Below are 18,062 nucleotides of genomic sequence, written 5' to 3' on the forward strand. Positions count from 1 at the left end.
TCTGGCATTCCCTTTAACGGCGCAAAGCGCGATATGTCAAATAAATGCATCGGTATTTTGGCATTCAACGGCGCATTTGAAGGAGGCTGCTTGTGAGACCGTATGAAATAGTAATTCTTAAACCATGCATTACTAAAACCTAGCATAGCCTTCACGCATTTGCACTCATCTATTATTTGAACTCATTGGCAAAGTGAAACTAACTTCACCAAGGTTTCAGTCAACGAAGACAGTTATATGCAGTTACTTTCACTATTGACTGACAATGGGTTACCATCGAAAACATAGGCTGGAAAAAGCAACACTTACCCTAATATTGCTCAAATGACTGAATAAAACAACATATATCCTGCAGAGGAGTTGCTTATATCTCGTGACAGTGCGTCTTCAGCTGTGCTCCATACGTGTCTCTCGCCTCTCCCCTTATCACTTTTAACCGTCATTACCAATTTGCAAATGATGGTGAATAACTACTCATCATGAGATGTACAGTATTTCGTAATATCTTTATTCTAATTATGTTTCCCATTGTAATCGTGCAATTTGTAATGCTTTGCATGGACGTGCGCTGGTGTGCGTTCATGAATGATAGAAGGATGGTGCGTGCACCTGCCAATATGACCGTTGACATGCGCTCTTAAAATAGCATATGAACAACTCGCCATTGCCTTCTGACCAGGTTTAGGTGGTGTATGATAGCGATTTTTAGACAACGCGCCAGGCCCCTCCCTAGGTTGTTAATTGCCACACCCCTGGTCGCAATGTTTAAAAAATAATCGTGCAAAATATTGAATTAAGCTTTGCGCGGGTGAACAACGAGCTTTACGCCATGCGCTGGAGCCCAAAATACAGCCCTATGACTTATTCATTTATTTCCATATCACTTTATTCTCTCTCTCTCTTTCTCTCACTCCTTCTCAGGATAAAAAAGAAGTTGAGGCCTCTCTCACTTTAGGGCTGACATTGCGTGGAATCCAGATATTTCAGGTAATTTATTTGTGTGCGTGTGTGTGTGTGTGTGCATGTTCTTGCGCATGCTAGAGGCCTTCATAACTGGCATGTTGAGACAGATATTTTTAGCTAGAACTTTTGTTATGTTTTGCAGCCTGTTTTGAGCTTTTGTTATGTTATGTTATGTTTTTGTTATGTTATGTTATGTTATTTTGCAGCCTGTTTTAAGCTTTTGTATGATCATTTAGAAGATATAAAGTCATTAGTTAATTGTTTCACCATGTCTCTCTCTGTGTGTGTATGTGTTTGTCTAAACAGAATGTGGGTTCAGTGCGACAACTTTTGTACGACTTCCCCTGGACCAATGTTGGCAAGCTGGTGTTTGTGGTGAGTGACGGAACACTCATGAGCTTCCTAATGTTTCTTGCCTTCCTCTGTCTGCTATATTCCTGCTCTGTGTTTCCAAAGGGGTTAGGCTGTGCATAGTTATACTTATATAAGCTGTTTATGGTAATACAAGATGTGTGTGTGTGTGTGTGGGGGGGGGGGTCTGCCTGATTGTGTGCATGCATATGCGATTTTTGGTTGATGTGTGCGAGGCTGGTGTTTTGTTGTGGAAATGTTGTTGGATGACAGCTGATTTATCTCATTACTGTAAAACTAATCAGGGATTTGGGAAGAGTGTCCCTAGCCAAGAAAACGTAAACACACACACACACACACACACACATGGCCATCCACATGTTGACACACGTGCCAAAGAGCCTAGGGAGGAGTAATCTGCTCATGAACTCCAGATGTTGTGATGGCCAAAGTTCTGGCCGTGGCTTTGCACTGTATGTTTGTGTGTGTGTGTGCGTGTGCATGTGTGTGTGTTTGGGTTGTACGGGTGTGTGTGTGACGTCTAATGGACTGTTGTGTGCGTAGGTTGGTCTCAAGCAGAGCCAGTAGTCTCTCAGGCTGAAGCGGTTGTTATGGGTCATTTGGATGTGGATGTGGTTTAGTACATACCATACATGATTAAACATGCTGCAGCGCTTTGTACATATGAGATGTTGGCTATGGTTGTTGAGATGTTTGTGCTGTTTTTAGAGGAACTTAGGTCAGGGTTGAACTAGTGCTCCTTGTCTCTCTGGAATAATCAGGAGAACATAAAGGAGGAGTTAGTGTGTGTGTGTGTGTGTGTGTGTGTGTGTGTGTGTTTGTGGCGCATCAGTTTAGGAAAGGGTAAACAAACTGTCTGTGAAAACCAGCTGTGCGTTCTATTCATTGTGCTGAGTATAGCACAGGTGTGTGCGTGTGTGTGCATGCATGTGTGTGTGTTCATCTCAGCATGATGACTTACAACAGCAGAGGGAAATAATGTTTCTGCTGACGACAAACACACAAAATCTCTTAAAGCTGTCTATAAACTGCCAGCACAGCTACCAATGAGCTTTAAAATGACAGCTTACCTTGGTGCAGTGTGTGTGTCTAGGCATGTGTGTATGTGTGAGTGAGTGAGTGAGAGAGTGCATGTGTGTGAACAGGGTAAATACAACTGCAGTGTGTGTGTGTGTGTGTGTGTTATACTCTTTTATTTTTAGATGTGGGACATTCGTCTGTATGGAGGAGGCCGTGTTCAGAGCCCGCGGGCTACATAGACCCTCTCTGTGTGTAGTGTGTAGTGCACTGATGTCTGGAGTTAACGATGTCCAGCCACACGGCTTTCTCAGGCTCTCTCATGTCTCTCAGGCTCGGTGTGCTGACGTGGACTTCCCCCTCCCCTACTTAACCTGTCTGCTCTCTCATCCCTCACACTCACGCCATCCTGTCTTCTAATCGCTCACCATCTCCATCGCTCTCCCTCTCTTTCACTCTCTTTTATCCCTTTCTCCATCTCTCTCTCTCTCTCCCTCCTTTTCTCATATTCTCCATCTCTCTCTCTCCTCATCTGTCTTCCTCTTGATCTCACTCTATCCCTCCATCTCTCTCGTTGTCTGTGTAGGAGTTTGGTTAAAGCCAATGGACAAATGTCCCAGCCTTTGAAAAAGTATAGTGTCTTAAGGCCCATTCACACCAAGAGCGATAATGATAACGATAACTATAACTATAAATAAATATTGTTCTTATTAATATAAATGATGACGTTCACACATAAACTATAACAATAACGACATGAAGAACGATATAGTTGGGGATCACTTTCAGGGCGATTTTCAGAATGATAAAAAGCTAATAGCCAATCAGAACCAATCGAATTTTAACCGTCACATTCATTAACACAAGGAGAGATTTTGTTTATCGTTGTTCAGTGTGAACGCTTTTATTGTTATGGTTATAGTTATCGTATCGTTCTTGGTGTGAATAGGCCTTTAGGGGAGCTTTGATGAGCTTTGTTGGGGTATGGTGTTGATGTGTAAGGTGTTAGTGGCTATAGCCTGAGTGAGAATCACTGAGTGTTTTTATCCGACTTGATGTATAAGAGTGTTTTTATTCAAAGTGTATTGTCTCTCTTTTCTCACCATCCTTCTCTGTGTCCTCCTTTTGATTTTTTTCACCATCCTTCTGTTGATTTTCTATTCATAGAATGGTATAAACCTCGTTGGATGGTAGTTCTAACGTGTCTATATGTGAGAAGGTTAGACGGTGGTTCCATAAAGGAGTCCTCTCTCACTCTCTGTCCCCCGTCCCTCTCTCCGTGTCTGTCTCTCTCTCTCTTTCTCAGGGGAAAAAGTTTGAGATTCTGCCGGATGGTCTGCCGTCTGCACGGAAGCTCATCTACTACACGGGTTGCCCCATGCGCTCGCGCCACCTCCTCCAGTTGCTTAGCAACAGCCACCGCCTCTACATGAACCTGCAGCCGGTACTCAAGCAGGTCCGCCGCCTGGAGGAGAATGAAGGTACAGCACACCTGTGTGTGTGTGTGTGTGTGTGTGTGTGTAAATTGTTAGTAAGTTTATATATGTGTGCAGTCTGTAAGCACAACTATAATTATGTGTGATTGGATGTATTTGCAACTTTTTGTGTGTGTTTGCAGTTTTTTGCATTTAGGAAGTTGAATGTGTGAGTGTGTGTGTGCGTGTGTGTATGAGTGTTTGTGTGTGTGGTGCTGAGTTAGGTGAATGTATGCTATAAATAGTAGGTGCTACCATCGGCATGCTGAGGTCAAAGAAAATGTGCTGAGAAGCACTATGCTGTATGTTGGTCCATGTGGTGACATGGGAATGTGTGTGTGAGTGTGTGTGTAAGTGTGTTTGTGAGAAACGAAGAGGAGGAAAGTGTTGATTTCACTCTTCAGAAAAGAGGCAGCCTTTGATATTTTGTGTTTGATGAAAGACTGACCATGTAATGGCTTGTAATGTCACGTGACGCCCAACATAATTGTTTATGTAAGTGGTGTTGATAAGTGGGAAAGATTATATATTATATGATATTATATATTCACGGGGGGGGGGGGGGGGGGGGGTGGTATGTATTCAAACCTACTCATCTTTTTTTATATAATAAAAGCTGTATCATATATTGTGTACTTGAGGAGTGAATTATTGTGTTTGTGTGTGTCTGTGTGAGAGAGAGAGAGAGAGAGTATGATTTAACCTCTCCCGTCGGTTTCTCCCGTCTCCAGAGAAGAAGCAGTACCGCGAGTCGTACATCAGCGACGCGCTGGAGCTGGACATGGACCAGCTGGACGGTCGCTCGCGTGCCAGCGGCAGCAGCATGGGCAGCGTGTCGCGCCACAAGCGCCTCTCGCGCCACTCCACCGCCAGCCACGGCAGCTCGCACACGTCCGGCGTGGACATGGGCAGTTTCCGCGTGCCCCACGGCCACGGGCCGCCACGGCCCCCGCTGCGCACGGGCAGCTCGTCCACCAACAGCCACGCTAGCACGCACACGTCCGGCGTAGAGAGCGCCGGCAAGGACCGGGTGCTGGATGATGATGACGATGATGGTGAGGACGAGAAACACACACATACCTGGTTGTTGATGGGAGTTACACACACAGAACATTAGACACACATTGAATGTACATGAGATTGATTGATTGTTTGATTGATTGATGGTTGGTTGTGAATGTTGTGATGTTTGTGGCTGCAGAGATTGAGATGCTGGTGGATGACCCTAAGGACTATGAGGAGCTGCATGAGCTGGCACTGGAGCTCAACCAGGACCTGTGCATCCACATCACTGAGGACATGCTCACCTCCAGCCAGACCAATGGATTCTCAGGTACACACACACACACACACAGGAGACACTTACATGTCCACTCATGGACACAGATGATTCACTTGACTGTTGTTGTTTGTGTCTCACGTTGCTGTTTGTTTGTTTGTTGTTCATCATGGCAGGTCTTGTGGTGAAGGATGTGAGCTCCTCAACCTCCAGCTCCTCAGAGACGGTGGTGAAGATGAGGGGACAGAGCATTGAGTCCCTACCACAGGTAACACACACACACACCCACACCCACCCTAAGGCCCAGACATTTTGATTATATGACTTGATAATCCTGATTGACAAGTGGTAGAGCATGCCAATGCAATCGAAATGGAACATGCAAATTGTTGTAAAACTAGATATACTGCAAAGCGGTACAAAATATGACCTTCCGCTCAGTCCTGCACATTCTCTCCGCAAAAATAAATAACACAATTTTTCTCCATCTTGCTACTTTTGTGTTTTGTTATGTAAATGAGTGTGTGCATAGTGTGTTTGTTTTTGTGTATATGTGTGCTTCTCTGTGTGTGTTCGCTTGTGAGTGTGTGTGTGTGTGTGTGTGTGGGGGTAATGGGGTGTGTGCGTGTTTATCTGTGTGTGTTTATCTGTGTTTCGCTAGTGTGGTGGTCATAATAAGTGATCATGGTCATGAAAATAAACCCTAAAGCCTTTTTTCTCTCCCCCCACATTCTTTCACTCTTTCTCTCTCTCTCTTCTCGTCTTTTGTATTCTCCCCCTCTCCTCCTCTCCTGTCTGTCAGACGGTTGTGTGCAAGAAGGGGCAGGGCTCCACTGACCGCCACAGCCAATCGCTGGATGATGTGCGGCTCTACCAGCGCAGCGTCTCGGAGTGGGCAGATCTGTGCCAGGACACCGCCCACAGCTACACTTTCGGCTGCGCCCAGGAGCTGGACGCCGTCGCTACGGGCTACCAGGGCCTGGCGGAGCAGTGTGCCGGCATCCGCGCCGACCCGTCGGCCTTCCCCATCAAGCGCACCAATAAGTACTTCTCCCTGGACCTGACCACGGACGAAGTGCCCGAGTTTGTGGTGTGAGTGACTGCAGTGAAGATGGAGGAGGAGCGGAATGGACTCACTCACTCACTCACACACACACACACACACACACACACACACACACACACACACACACACACACACAGAGATTCCTGTCGCTAACTCCCTGACAAACTCATACACGCATTCACCTGTGTTCTATCGTGTGTCGTCAACATGCCCCCCCCGCATCACAGCCACACACTCCCGTCATCTCTGGAGGAATCAGATCAGAAATCTACACTCCAAAGACGTGATTGAGGTCGTAGTCTTTGGAGCCTGGTAGAGCTGGTAATCAATCTGCGCCGGGATTGGTTGTAGATCCACAGAGCTGGAAGTCTAGGAATGGGAATTGCTTTGAAAAAGGAGTCGCAAGGGAAATAATGGGAATTTTCCCATCAGTATCAATTTCATATTATGGATTATATATGAATTATATATATGAAAAACTGCATCTTTAAAAAAGCATGAACTTATGATGAGAAAGGTGTGTGTGTGTGTGAGAGAGAGAGAGAGAGAGAGAGAGAGAGAGAGAAAGCAAGAGGGAGAGTTAATCCCTACATGTATCCTTTCCTCTTATATCAAGTACATTTTGCATCTGTATTAAGTGCCAAGAATCATGAACATCACACACATACAAATGAGAAATGAATTTGTATGAGCTATGAACCAAAGACTGTCTTCAGTGAGATCCTTGGGATTTGAGCTGACAGAATGATACACAATGGCTCACCAATGAAATAACTGTCACGTAACCACAGTAACGGTACCGCCAATGAGATTGGATGGATTTCGGGTAACTCCTCTTGCAGCGCTGAGGAACGGACATCTTTGTTGGTCAACTGGGATTTGGAAAAAGACTTGTAATTGGACCTTATGAAATGATTGCTAAGAAGAAGGGGGCAGTGGGTGGATGGTAGAAGCTATGTCCACTTCTGACTGTTCCAGGATGTGTGTAGTGCCAACAACCCCATCCCACCCAACGTCACCCCCACTAACTCCCACCCCCACCCAGCCCCATCCTGACAGCAGACTGCCATAACCAAGCCTCTAGTGCCTTTGAAAATGCTATGCAGGTCCTGTGACCATTAATACGCCTTGACAATCTCACACACTTATTCTCTCTTTCTCTCTCTCTCTCTCTCTCTCTCACTGCTTGTAAGCCATTTCATTTAACTTAAGGCAGCAATATGAGATTCAAGCTCCTTTTCGTGACCCCTCTGTATGGTCCACACACACACCATACAGACAGTCGTAGAGAACTCCACTGAGAGTAGATCAATGGATTCCAGAGAGTGATGTCATTCCCAGCCTCTCCTGGTTGAAAGGTGATTGGGTTTGAGTAGGAGTGTGTGACACACATGTTAGGTCTAGGGTTGCAAAGTGGCGGAAAATTTCCGGTAAATTTGGTGGGGGAAGCTGGGGAATTTTGGAAATATTCCAAATTGGAAACTTTCATGGAATTAAAGGAAATTATGGGAATTAATGGAAATGTATGCGAATTAACTGGGAATTTTTGGTAATTCCTACTGTTTCATATACAGACATTAACATTTTGTTTCGCAATATGATTTGTTTGTTCGTATTTTCGCTTAGCTTAGCATACAACGCTAGCTACCATGCTAGCAGGAATCCCATTCTCTGCCTATGGTTTACTAGCGTGCTAAGATAGCAACACAGAAACCACTGAACAGCCCAAGATACACCATGCCACTTAACAACAAAATCCAATTGGTTGGAACATTGACTGACACTCAGTTTGTTCAGTTAGAATCCCAGAAAATGGTAAAACAAATAAAAATACAATGACAACATACCACCCCAACCAAACCTTATAGATTATGTAAGTTATATATAAGTTGTCAAGCTTAATTAGACAGATTAATCGTCCCATTAATCGTCCCCCATGCACATGAAATTTCCTTTATGTCTAGTAGCCTATGCTGATTGCTGTGTGTATGGGATTGACGTATGTGCAGGGTAGAAATTTGACTGAAATTGCATTAAATCAGGTTGTTTTACCTAATATTATGCTGCAAGATGGGGTTTTGTCCACTACATTTAAGTTCCCTGTTATAGACTAACTTGCCATATTAAAAATTCCCAGTTTATTCCCATTAATTCACGTTTATTTCTGTATATTCTCGTTAATTCCCATGGAAAGTTTCCAACTTTGAAAATTCCTGGAATTTTGCAACCCTAGTTAGGTCCCATTGCTGCCTGACTGGATGGGTGTGTGTGTATGTGTGTGTGTGTCTGTCCCAGAGGCGGGATGTGTTGATACTTGTTTGGCTGTTGATGAGCCAAGTGAATTCCACAAAATGGAGAAATGTTGACAAAGCCTGGAGACTGAGACTTTTCAAATCCATAACCTCTCTTTCTTTCTTTTCTTTCTTTCTTTCTCTTTGTCTCTCTCTCTCTTCTTACTTTTCTTACTCTTTCCCTTGTTTTTTTTTTCTCCACTCATTCAGTTATTTCACTCAGAGCACTCTTTTCTCAAAGGTGACTAAGCTTGTTAGTTTTTTTTTTTTTCTTCAGAGAACACCTGTTTTTAATTGAGGCCATCATATTGAAGTATTTTTGCATAAAGATTGATTTCCCAGATAAGAGAAGTGTCTGTGGCTTTGTGTGTATGTGTGTGTGTGCGTGTGTGTGTGTGCGCGTGTGCTTGCTTGCTTACATGCACCCAGTATTACGCAATATAATTGTGGAAGTTTTCACTCACCATCTGTAACAACATTTCTGTTTTGTAGCATCATCAGATCTGCATCCTTTAGAAGTTCAAATGACACACTGAGGTTTCCGGAAAAAGAACACGGAACACACACACACACACACACACACACACACACACACACACACCAGCTCTCAGTACAGCTCTTTTTGTTTCCTCAGGATATTGGTACTTAGGTCTGGGGATGTGGCTCCTGGATGACAGTGTTAAACTCATAACATAATTTCAGTTTTGCTGACTCACAGTAGTTGGTTTTCAGAAACACACAAACACAACTGTTCAAAAAGTCAGAATTTATATCTACATGTTATTTCGAAGCAAAATGTTGGATCACTATACTCAAAATCAACATTTTCATTAATGTTGCAGTATGATATGTGGTCTTGATTTTCAGGTTTCAGTTTTCCCGTTTATTTCTATCATTGATGTGATTTTTGGTACTGACAAGTAAATGCACCGTTTGTAAAAACTATTCATCATAAAGATCGACAGATCAGTTGGTCCAGAGGAACATTATACACCATGCCTGTTTACTCACGTAGAAACAAAGATTTCTGAACTTGTGCTCACAGAGAAATCCATAAAGGTACAAGGAACCCAGTCAGTGCTTAGTGGCCCTGACTGTAGGCATATGCAGAATCTTACGGATTCTTCCTTCTGAGAGTTCTCTGTAGAATACTTCTCCGAAGAGGCTAGAGGAGTGGAATGTTTTAAGAGTAACTGAGAGCCTTCATATTCACTCTGTCCCACACACACACACACACCACATTAACGTTCTTTTCCCAAAAACAAAGATAAAGGTTACCTCTTAAGTTCTGCTCTTGAGGAGATGGAGAGAAGGGGGAAGAAGAGAGAGAGGGAAAGCTTTTCTTGCCCCAAAACTAGTTGAGTTGGTTGGGATGTGATGCCGTCGCTTGGCAGCATTTGATCATCCACCCATCTTCATGCGCACTAACGCAGCAATAAGATGCTGGTATGGACTGCACCACACCAACCCACGTGGTACCACCTGCCACAGCATGGTGGAGAAAGCCTGCATGAACTCTTAACCACCACTAGCCAAACACAAAGCGTAAAGAGTGTTTAACATTCACATGGGAATCGTTGCATTTCTAACCAGAGAAGGTTGTGTGGCCATCTTTGTTGTTTTTTCGTTGGTCTATTTTGGGCAGTTCAACCAAGGGAAAAAGTGTTTGTTGGATTTGTTGCTTACTATTATTGTGGTAGTAGTAGCTATATTGTACTTGTAACAAACCTCTGAAAGCAGACGACTGGTGCGGGCCTGGCTCACATCCGTTTCAGGTCCGGCTGAGCATTTTTTGCTGTTGCTGACTTTCCAGAAATGACAAAGGAGACTATAAAAGTAATATTACTTGTTCTTTCATCAATGCTAGGTGTAAAGCCATAGACTTAACAGTCTGGATCTGTGTGTACAGAAAAAAAAACATGTTGTCTGTGATTTGTGTGTTGACCTGTACACATTGTTGCATATGGATTCAGTAAGAATGAGTGTGTGGATGTGTGTGTGACAGAGAGGTAGCGTGTGTCTCTGCACCAAGCGTTCACCGTCCTTTCTGTGAAAGGAAGTCCCTTCTGGAAGAAAAAGTGAAATTATTTCTTTAATGTACTCTCTCTCGCTCTCCTGTAGCCCTTCTCTGATTTTTTCATTTTGTCTGACCCTTTTGTGACAAAGCTTTTGTTTCAAATAATGAAGTCTGATCAGTGCCTTTTGGTGCTAATGTCCTCAAACCAATACTCAATAAAATAAAAAATACCTGCATTTGACCAGCTTGTCTGTTGGTGTTTTTCCTTAAAGGCAAGTGACCTACTGCTGAAAATAAAATAAATGAAATGTTAGTCCTATTTAAGAGTTTGAGTTTAAACCAAATTATGTTGAATATGCTATGCTGAATGGCATTCTCAGTAATAATAATACTATCATTAGTGTCAGTAACATTCCATAATTCTGGAACACTCCTGTGAAAATGACATGATGCATACTTTTTCATGGTTGTTATGAAAGTCAACATCACCTCGTGACTCTCGCCCCTGTAATTGTGTTTTATGTGGACGTGTCACCCTCTGCTGGAGGTTTGTTCCTATTGCCAACTCATGAATGAGCCAGGCTATGAGTAGCCTACAAACATTTTCTTTGTAAAAATGTATTTGCTTCCCTAAAGAAATGTACATAAAATGTATTTACAGATTAACCTCACATTCATAATGTAGCAAACAGGCGTACATGGATCAGAGTCTGACCATCAACTAAAGAAGTAGCATTTTAAGTTTCATATATCGCTATAGAGATGAAACATATTTGAAGTTCTTAAGGAAAAACTATCATGAAACGATTATGCTTTTACATATTACTTTTATTAATTTACATACAAAATGTTTCATTATAAAATCTATGCATTTTGCCCATGATTTGGCAGCCCACTTCAGACAGATTGTGATCTGCAAATCAACCAAACACATATTTATTTGATAATAGAACATGGACAACATGTTAAATGATCACATTGAGGTATTATTCTACTATTTTATGAAAAATATAAGATTATTTTAAAATTGATAACAGCAACATGTCTCAAAAAAGTTGGGGGCAATAAGGCTGGAAAACTGTGTGGACAAAAAAATGGAACAATTTCAGAATGCTCCTCATGTAAAATTGCAAATAATTTGGGAACATAATCATCTATAGTAGCCTACATATAATTCAAATATTCAGAAAATCCTGAGATTACTCTACACAACGGAAAGGGCTGGAAAACAATATTGGATGGCCGGCGAAGCGAGATTTTTAGATTTTGCTGTCTCGTCTGTTCTACAAGGTATTGGCAGTGCAATAACTTTAAAAGACAAAAAGAATTACAGTGATTAAGGCATTTGTCAAGAAGAAGGATGTCTGTGCTGTTCTCTTAACAGGATTAACATATTTTGTTGCTCTGATTGGTTGTAGGTCTATCCAATTGCCTGCAGAGGCATTTTTCTCCCCTGTGTCTGACACATGCCCCAAAGGGTAATCAGGCCCAAATGGTTTGACAAAATAAAAGACACAAGGTAGAATAATTTAAAGGCATATTCAGAATTTATAACTCAGTGCAGTTGGCAAAAGGCATCTGAGAACAGTTTGGTCTTAAGTCTAGATTTAAAACTGGGTACAGTTGGGGCCCCAACATCCAAAAGTTGGTTCCAGAGCTGAACCGTATAGCAGCTAAAAGCTGCTTCACAATGTTTAGTTCTAACATCAGGTTTTACTAAGAGGTTTTTCTTCTAAGACCTGAGAGGTCGAGAAGGTGTGTACTGCTGAAGCATGTCTGATAGGTACAGTATTTAGGTCCTGCTCCATTTACTGACTTATAAACAAGCAGTAGTGCTTTAAAGTCATTTTTGTAAATTACTGGAAGCCAGTACAGGGACTTAAGAATTGGAGTAATGTGGTCAGTTCTTTTAGTTTTTGTGAGAACCCTTGCTGCTGCATTTTGTACCACCTGAAGCTGTTTGATAGTCTTTTTTGGAAGGCCTGTGAAAAGCCCATTGCAGTAATTAACCCTGCTGAAGATAAATGCATGAATGAGTTTTTCTAAATCATGTTTTGACATCAGCCCTCTAAGTTTGGCAATAATTTTGAGGTGGTAAAAAACTGATTAAGTTATTGTTTTTTATTGCTTTAGTCATTGGTTTCATCACTGTCAATTAATACACCAAGATTTTTAACAGTATCCTTTGCTTTCAACCCTTTTGTGTCAAGGAGAGTGGCAACCATAAGTCTTTCCTCCTTTTTACCAAATATAATTACTTCAGTTTGTCTTTGTGAAGAAAATTGAGACATCCAGTTGTTCATTTGTTCAATACAATATATAGCTGACTGCTGGCAAGAACTTTTGCAGGGTCTCTACCCTGGAGAAGCAGCCATCCTAGGCCAATTTCCACCTAGGGCAGACCGAGAGTGGGGCAAGGCATGCAATTTGCCGTCAAGCCAGCATGGGACCCACGCCACCGTTCCAAGGGAATGTTAAGCTCCCAAAGTTGGATGCTGTTATGAGTCTGAGGGTTCTCCTTCCTTGCTGGTCAAACCACTACCTCAGCAAGTGTGGAATGTGGGGAGGGCATTGATCCCTAGAGGGGGGTATGTCCCCATTCGTCTGTGTAATCTCCATCCCTATCCTCTAGAGATTGCTCCAAGGACCACCATTGCGGGACTTCAAGAAGTGTCAGCAGAGGATGTCCAGGCTCAACGGGTGCTGTAGCTGCACTCCAAAGGTGCTGGGACAGTAGCGGTCATGATAAGCAGTATCAGTACCACTCAAACTGACTCCTCTTCGATTATCTCGATTTCAGGTGAGGGACTGACTGCTGACCAACAACAGAGAACAACAGCCCTGATGGACCGGTGGGGAGTGGCATTTGCCCAGCACAAGGAAGATTTTGGGCGGACGGGGGTCATACAATATCCTAGCCAAGAACGATACCAGCCTGTGCCACCCAACATGTACCCTGAACTCTGCAAGCTATTGAAGAACATGTTGGAGAGTGGGATATGTCAGGAGAGTTCCAGCCAATGGTCCACCCCATTGTGCTGGTGAAGAAAAAAGATGGCTCCTGGCACTTTTGTGTGGATTACTGGAAGTTCAATGCGGTAACTCAGAGATGTATACTGAAGAGTTTCTGATGTGTTTGCAGAAGGCTGAATGGTATTCCACGCTGGATCTGGCCACTGGCAGGTTGAAGTTTGCCCAAGGGACAGAGAAAAGACTGCTTTTATGGCCCCTATTAGTTTGTACGAGTTTGACAGTATGCCCTTTGGGTTATGTAATACCCCTGCTACCTTCCAGCGGCTAATGCAGCAATGTCTAGGGGGGATGATCAGCAAATCGTTGCTTATTTATTTGAATGTTGTGATTGTCTACTCCCCAGATTTCGACAGCCACCTGCCAGATCTAGTGGGTGTGTTCCAGCATCTGCTCAAGATGGGGCTGAAGTTGCAACCCAAGAAATGCCGGTTCTTCCAGCGACAAATGACCTACCTTGGCCATGTCAGGAGGGGGTATTGACAGACCCAGCGAAGACTGCAGTGGTGGAGCAGTGGGAAGCTCCCAGCACCATCAAGCAATTGTGTTCCTTCCTTGGCTTTATCGGGTATTACTGCCCATTGGTCCAAGACTTTGCAAAGATCGCAGCACCACTAAACTGACTCTTGCAGGGGTACAAATGTGGGGAAGAACACCCCGAAGTGTGGAGTGCTAACTGTGAACAGGCTTTTCTCCGGTTGAAGATTGCCCTGGTGAGTGCCCCAATTTTATGCAGATATTAGCCTCCCCTTTTGCCTGTACACTGATGCTAGCTTGGATGGGCTAGGGGCAGTCCTGTTGCAGATGCAGGGTAATTGCATAAGCTAGCCTACACCCTACAGAGAAAAATGATCTGGACTATAGTTTGTTTAAGTTGGAGCTTTTGGCCCTAAAATGGGCCATTACTGAGAAATGTAAAACTCTGGAGTGGTACTATTTATCAGACAGACTCAAGGCCATATAACTCGAGATAGTTCAGTTAGAAAATAGGTAGTAGGCTTCATATATTAGTGATACCATATAAAAATACACATAAATATGCATACATAAATATACCGACATATACGTATACATATACATCCACATATCAGTCCGGCATACCGGTAGCTTAGGACATACCTGTCGTAACTAGGTAGGAGGAGCACTAAAGTTTACAGGTCACACCCCACCGCAGACAGTACTCATCGGAGCTAAAAGAGAATGCATACACATTGTGTTACAATCAGACAGCTAGAAACAGTGTAAAACAACTGTCGCAGTTGGCATTGTACCTTGTTGCACCTGAACCGTGTAGGTATCACTCGTCACACGCTTGCCCACATCGGCTACTGTCTACCCAGAGACTACCACGGCTCAGTCAGCATCTGCTCCCCAACGCACTATAAACACAAACATTTACTTGCTAGCACCTAGCACAGGCTAACCCCCAGTGAAATAAGAAGCAAGAAAACGCTTAACGTATCTTAACACTCCAACGCAGCACCCAAACCTCGGCTACATCCAACAAAGCGAGGGATAAAAGGACAATATGCCGGTCTAAGGACCCCAGGAGTCTATATATATATGCCTGCCTCAAGGTGTTACGTGGTTCAATCAGTGCCCATCCCACCCGGCAATTAATGACGTAATTGGAGCCTGAGAGAGTGTGTAGGCAAGGGAGAGAGTGAGTTTAAGAGAGAGAGTGTAAGAAAAACACTTAGGGATCCTACCCCTAACCCGGCCCACAGGTTATACTGATATTCTGTCCTGGTGAGTAGGTGGCGACCGTAAGTCGATTGAACAGGGAAGATGCAGTCCAACGGGAGGTGGAAGAAGACTGGGCCCACCGGCAACAGCAAGACCCTGAATCGTGCCAGCTGGGAGACTAGGAGTGTGGCCCTTCAGATGTGGTTGCGAGAATGGTCTCAACTAGACAGCAAGAATGGAGAACTGCAGAGGAGATGGACCAGCATCACTTGCAATAGGACTAAGCAAGTTGCTAATAGTAGGTAGGAACACTGAACTTGTTGAGAGCTAGGTCGTGGCACATTCGCTAAACTCTACAAGTAGCATAGTTAGTTAGCTGTTTGCTTGCAAACCTTAATGCCAATCTCTAGGTATAGTGAAGGGTATGTGATGATGTGGCGCTATTTTAATTCCAAAGGCCAAGGGAACTTTATCAGGATGCATAGTATCCTGGATCCATGAAATAACTGGCCTTTAAAAATAAAAATCTGCCTGCCTCTATGAGAATTTAACATAGGGGTGCCAATACTTATGACCCCTGTATTTTAAGGAAGAACATTTATTTATTTATGATACATTATTAATTCACAAAGAAAATTGGTGTCCTTAAAGGTTGGATATTTCCAAACTTTAGCAGAGGTGCCAATAATTCTGGAGAGTACTATATGTGCACGTTATGCATGGAGCCAAATAAACATGCCTGAGTTCAATGGCTAATACAGAAACATTGTTCTCATCTGTGAGAGTGAAAGTAGACTACTACAATGGACTTTGTGGATTGAAGGAACCTGCACTGTGGATTTGTATAATGAACTCTGATCAGTAGTAACGTTAAACTAACTGCATTAGCGTGAATCGGCAAGCTAACGTCAACGTCACCTGCCATCTGATCATAATAATAAAATAATAATAATATAATAATAATAATAAGCTTTATTTGTATAGCACCTTTCATACACAGAATGCAGCTCAAAGTGCTTTACATTTGAAGCATGTAACACAATAATAGTCAGTCAGTCATTATCAATCACTTTTCTTCATTGCTGGGGCTGTTTATGATCCACTCAGCAACACATCAAAAATATAGAAAATGACGTCATAAGACTGGCAGCCTTAACCCCCTGATACCAGCCACAAGCACGCCATATGGCAACTGTGGCAAGGAAAAACTCCCATATTCCAGGAAGAAACCTTGAGCAGAACCTGACTTAATAGGGGGGATGGCAAAGTTTTCCACTTTGAGCGACGCATTCCCAGCTTTTGGTATACACGAAGGTGCCCCGGGGACATTGCCACCAAGATGGGAGAAATGAATGGCTCCAGGCAGTGTTCGAATTATACCGTGAGCTTCGGGGGGTACAGCTATTTAGACTTGTGACGTCACTCTCCATTTTATGTAGGCTCACACACATGATTTTACACTTGTGGTTCACAGTCAATTTTCCTTCAAAATATAGGTCATATGACCGTGGCTGGCTGGCCGACAAGTTAAAAGAAACTAGTCATAGCAAGCACAATATACCTTACACGTTATGGAAAGGGTTGAATGTGGGTTAACACTGTTTCAAGGTGCGCCCCGTGCGTAAAATTGCGTGCCACAGTCAAAAAATATTTTTTGATATAGCAGTGCAATGCAAACATGGAAATGCATACAGACCAATAGCACGGAAATTGAAAGACCCAGAATTGTTTACAGATGGGCCACATAAAGTCTCCCGTTTAATAGCCAAGTTCACCTAGCCTAAAACAAGGCCTGCCTTTGGTTCATTTGATTGTTTTTTCTTGGATAGCCTAAGCCTACCAAACATCAAGCAAATAAAAAAAAAGACCTGTTCACGGTTGGAAAACAAATATCTTCACGTTGTTTAGACTAGGCAATTCATATAATGTAGCCTAGGCAACTCATATAATGTGCGCCTGGTGTTATATCACAAAACGTTTGTGCAGCGATACGCTTTTAAGAAAGGCTGATCTCTAATAATGGCAACGAGGAAAGACATTTCAGGTCCATTATAGGATTATTATATGTTCACGTAGCGTTTCAAACAAACTGCAGGTAACGTTGCAATTATGGGTGTATGGGCATTTGCTTAAAAAAGGTTGAGAACCACTAATCTACATGCGAAATTCCCTGAATATAAGTGCAAATTCCCTCTTGTTAAGACATTAATGCACAAAATGATAAATCGCCTCATTAAACCTCTCCCCGTGTTAGTATATCTATGGAACTCCTACTATGGCGTGTCATTGTAGCCCTGATTTTTAAGCTAAGCAGTAGCGATGGTCGTGGCCGCTGAGTGGAAGGGAGACCTCCGGTTAAACCATAGCGATCTTGCTACTCAATGTTTTTCTAAGGTTGGCTTTCACTATGTTATAAAGGCAGTGAAATATTAGACAAATGGCCAGTTGGCCACCACTTGTTAACCCATTCGTATATCAGGCTTTTGCAGCCTACACTGTGCATTTGTTTTAACTCGTCAGTATTATATCATAGCAAAGAACACAGTCTGTACGTACCAGAGAAATGGTACAGCCCAATGGGGGTGAGGGTTTAAAAATCGTATTTCATTAGATTATATCCTGAATTGTTAGCCTAGAAATCTAAACGCACCCTAGCGGCAGCAAATTACATTTGCTTCCAGGGCTAGTCTAGCAACTCTCCGTTGGCTTGTGAGCTCGAAAAATTAAACTTCTATCAGGCCAATCAAATCGTGTATAGAGTCGTTAGGCGGGCTTAACATAATGATTGATGGCAGAGTTGCAACGGTTTGGCTTGAATTCCCTGCTACTTGAAAACAAAGAAGATGGATGTTGCTGTTGGCCAACA

The 18,062-nt window shown here is 43.0% G+C and overlaps 1 protein-coding gene across 4 annotated transcripts in view; it reads left to right on the forward strand.

The window, feature by feature from the left end:
- The window catches only part of frmd6 (FERM domain containing 6), a 33,408-nt gene extending 22,687 nt beyond the window's left edge, over positions 1 to 10,721 (forward strand). For 2 of the 4 annotated variants that reach the window (XM_042072722.1, XM_042072724.1), the window contains exons 8-14: positions 922 to 987; positions 1,270 to 1,338; positions 3,659 to 3,833; positions 4,559 to 4,882; positions 5,029 to 5,160; positions 5,283 to 5,374; positions 5,909 to 7,706. In XM_042072722.1, the coding sequence (XP_041928656.1) occupies positions 922 to 987; positions 1,270 to 1,338; positions 3,659 to 3,833; positions 4,559 to 4,882; positions 5,029 to 5,160; positions 5,283 to 5,374; positions 5,909 to 6,202 (1,152 nt within the window). In that variant the 3' untranslated portion in view covers positions 6,203 to 7,706. Of the gene's footprint in view, positions 1 to 921; positions 988 to 1,269; positions 1,339 to 3,658; positions 3,834 to 4,558; positions 4,883 to 5,028; positions 5,161 to 5,282; positions 5,375 to 5,908; positions 7,707 to 8,409 lie in introns of those variants that run through there. The other 2 variants (XR_006025478.1, XM_042072723.1) reach the window with 2 other exon arrangements.
- The last annotated feature ends 7,341 nt before the right edge of the window (positions 10,722 to 18,062 follow it).

This window comes from Alosa sapidissima, chromosome 19 (genome assembly GCF_018492685.1).
Source record: "Alosa sapidissima isolate fAloSap1 chromosome 19, fAloSap1.pri, whole genome shotgun sequence".
Taxonomy (NCBI): Eukaryota; Metazoa; Chordata; class Actinopteri; order Clupeiformes; family Clupeidae; genus Alosa; species Alosa sapidissima.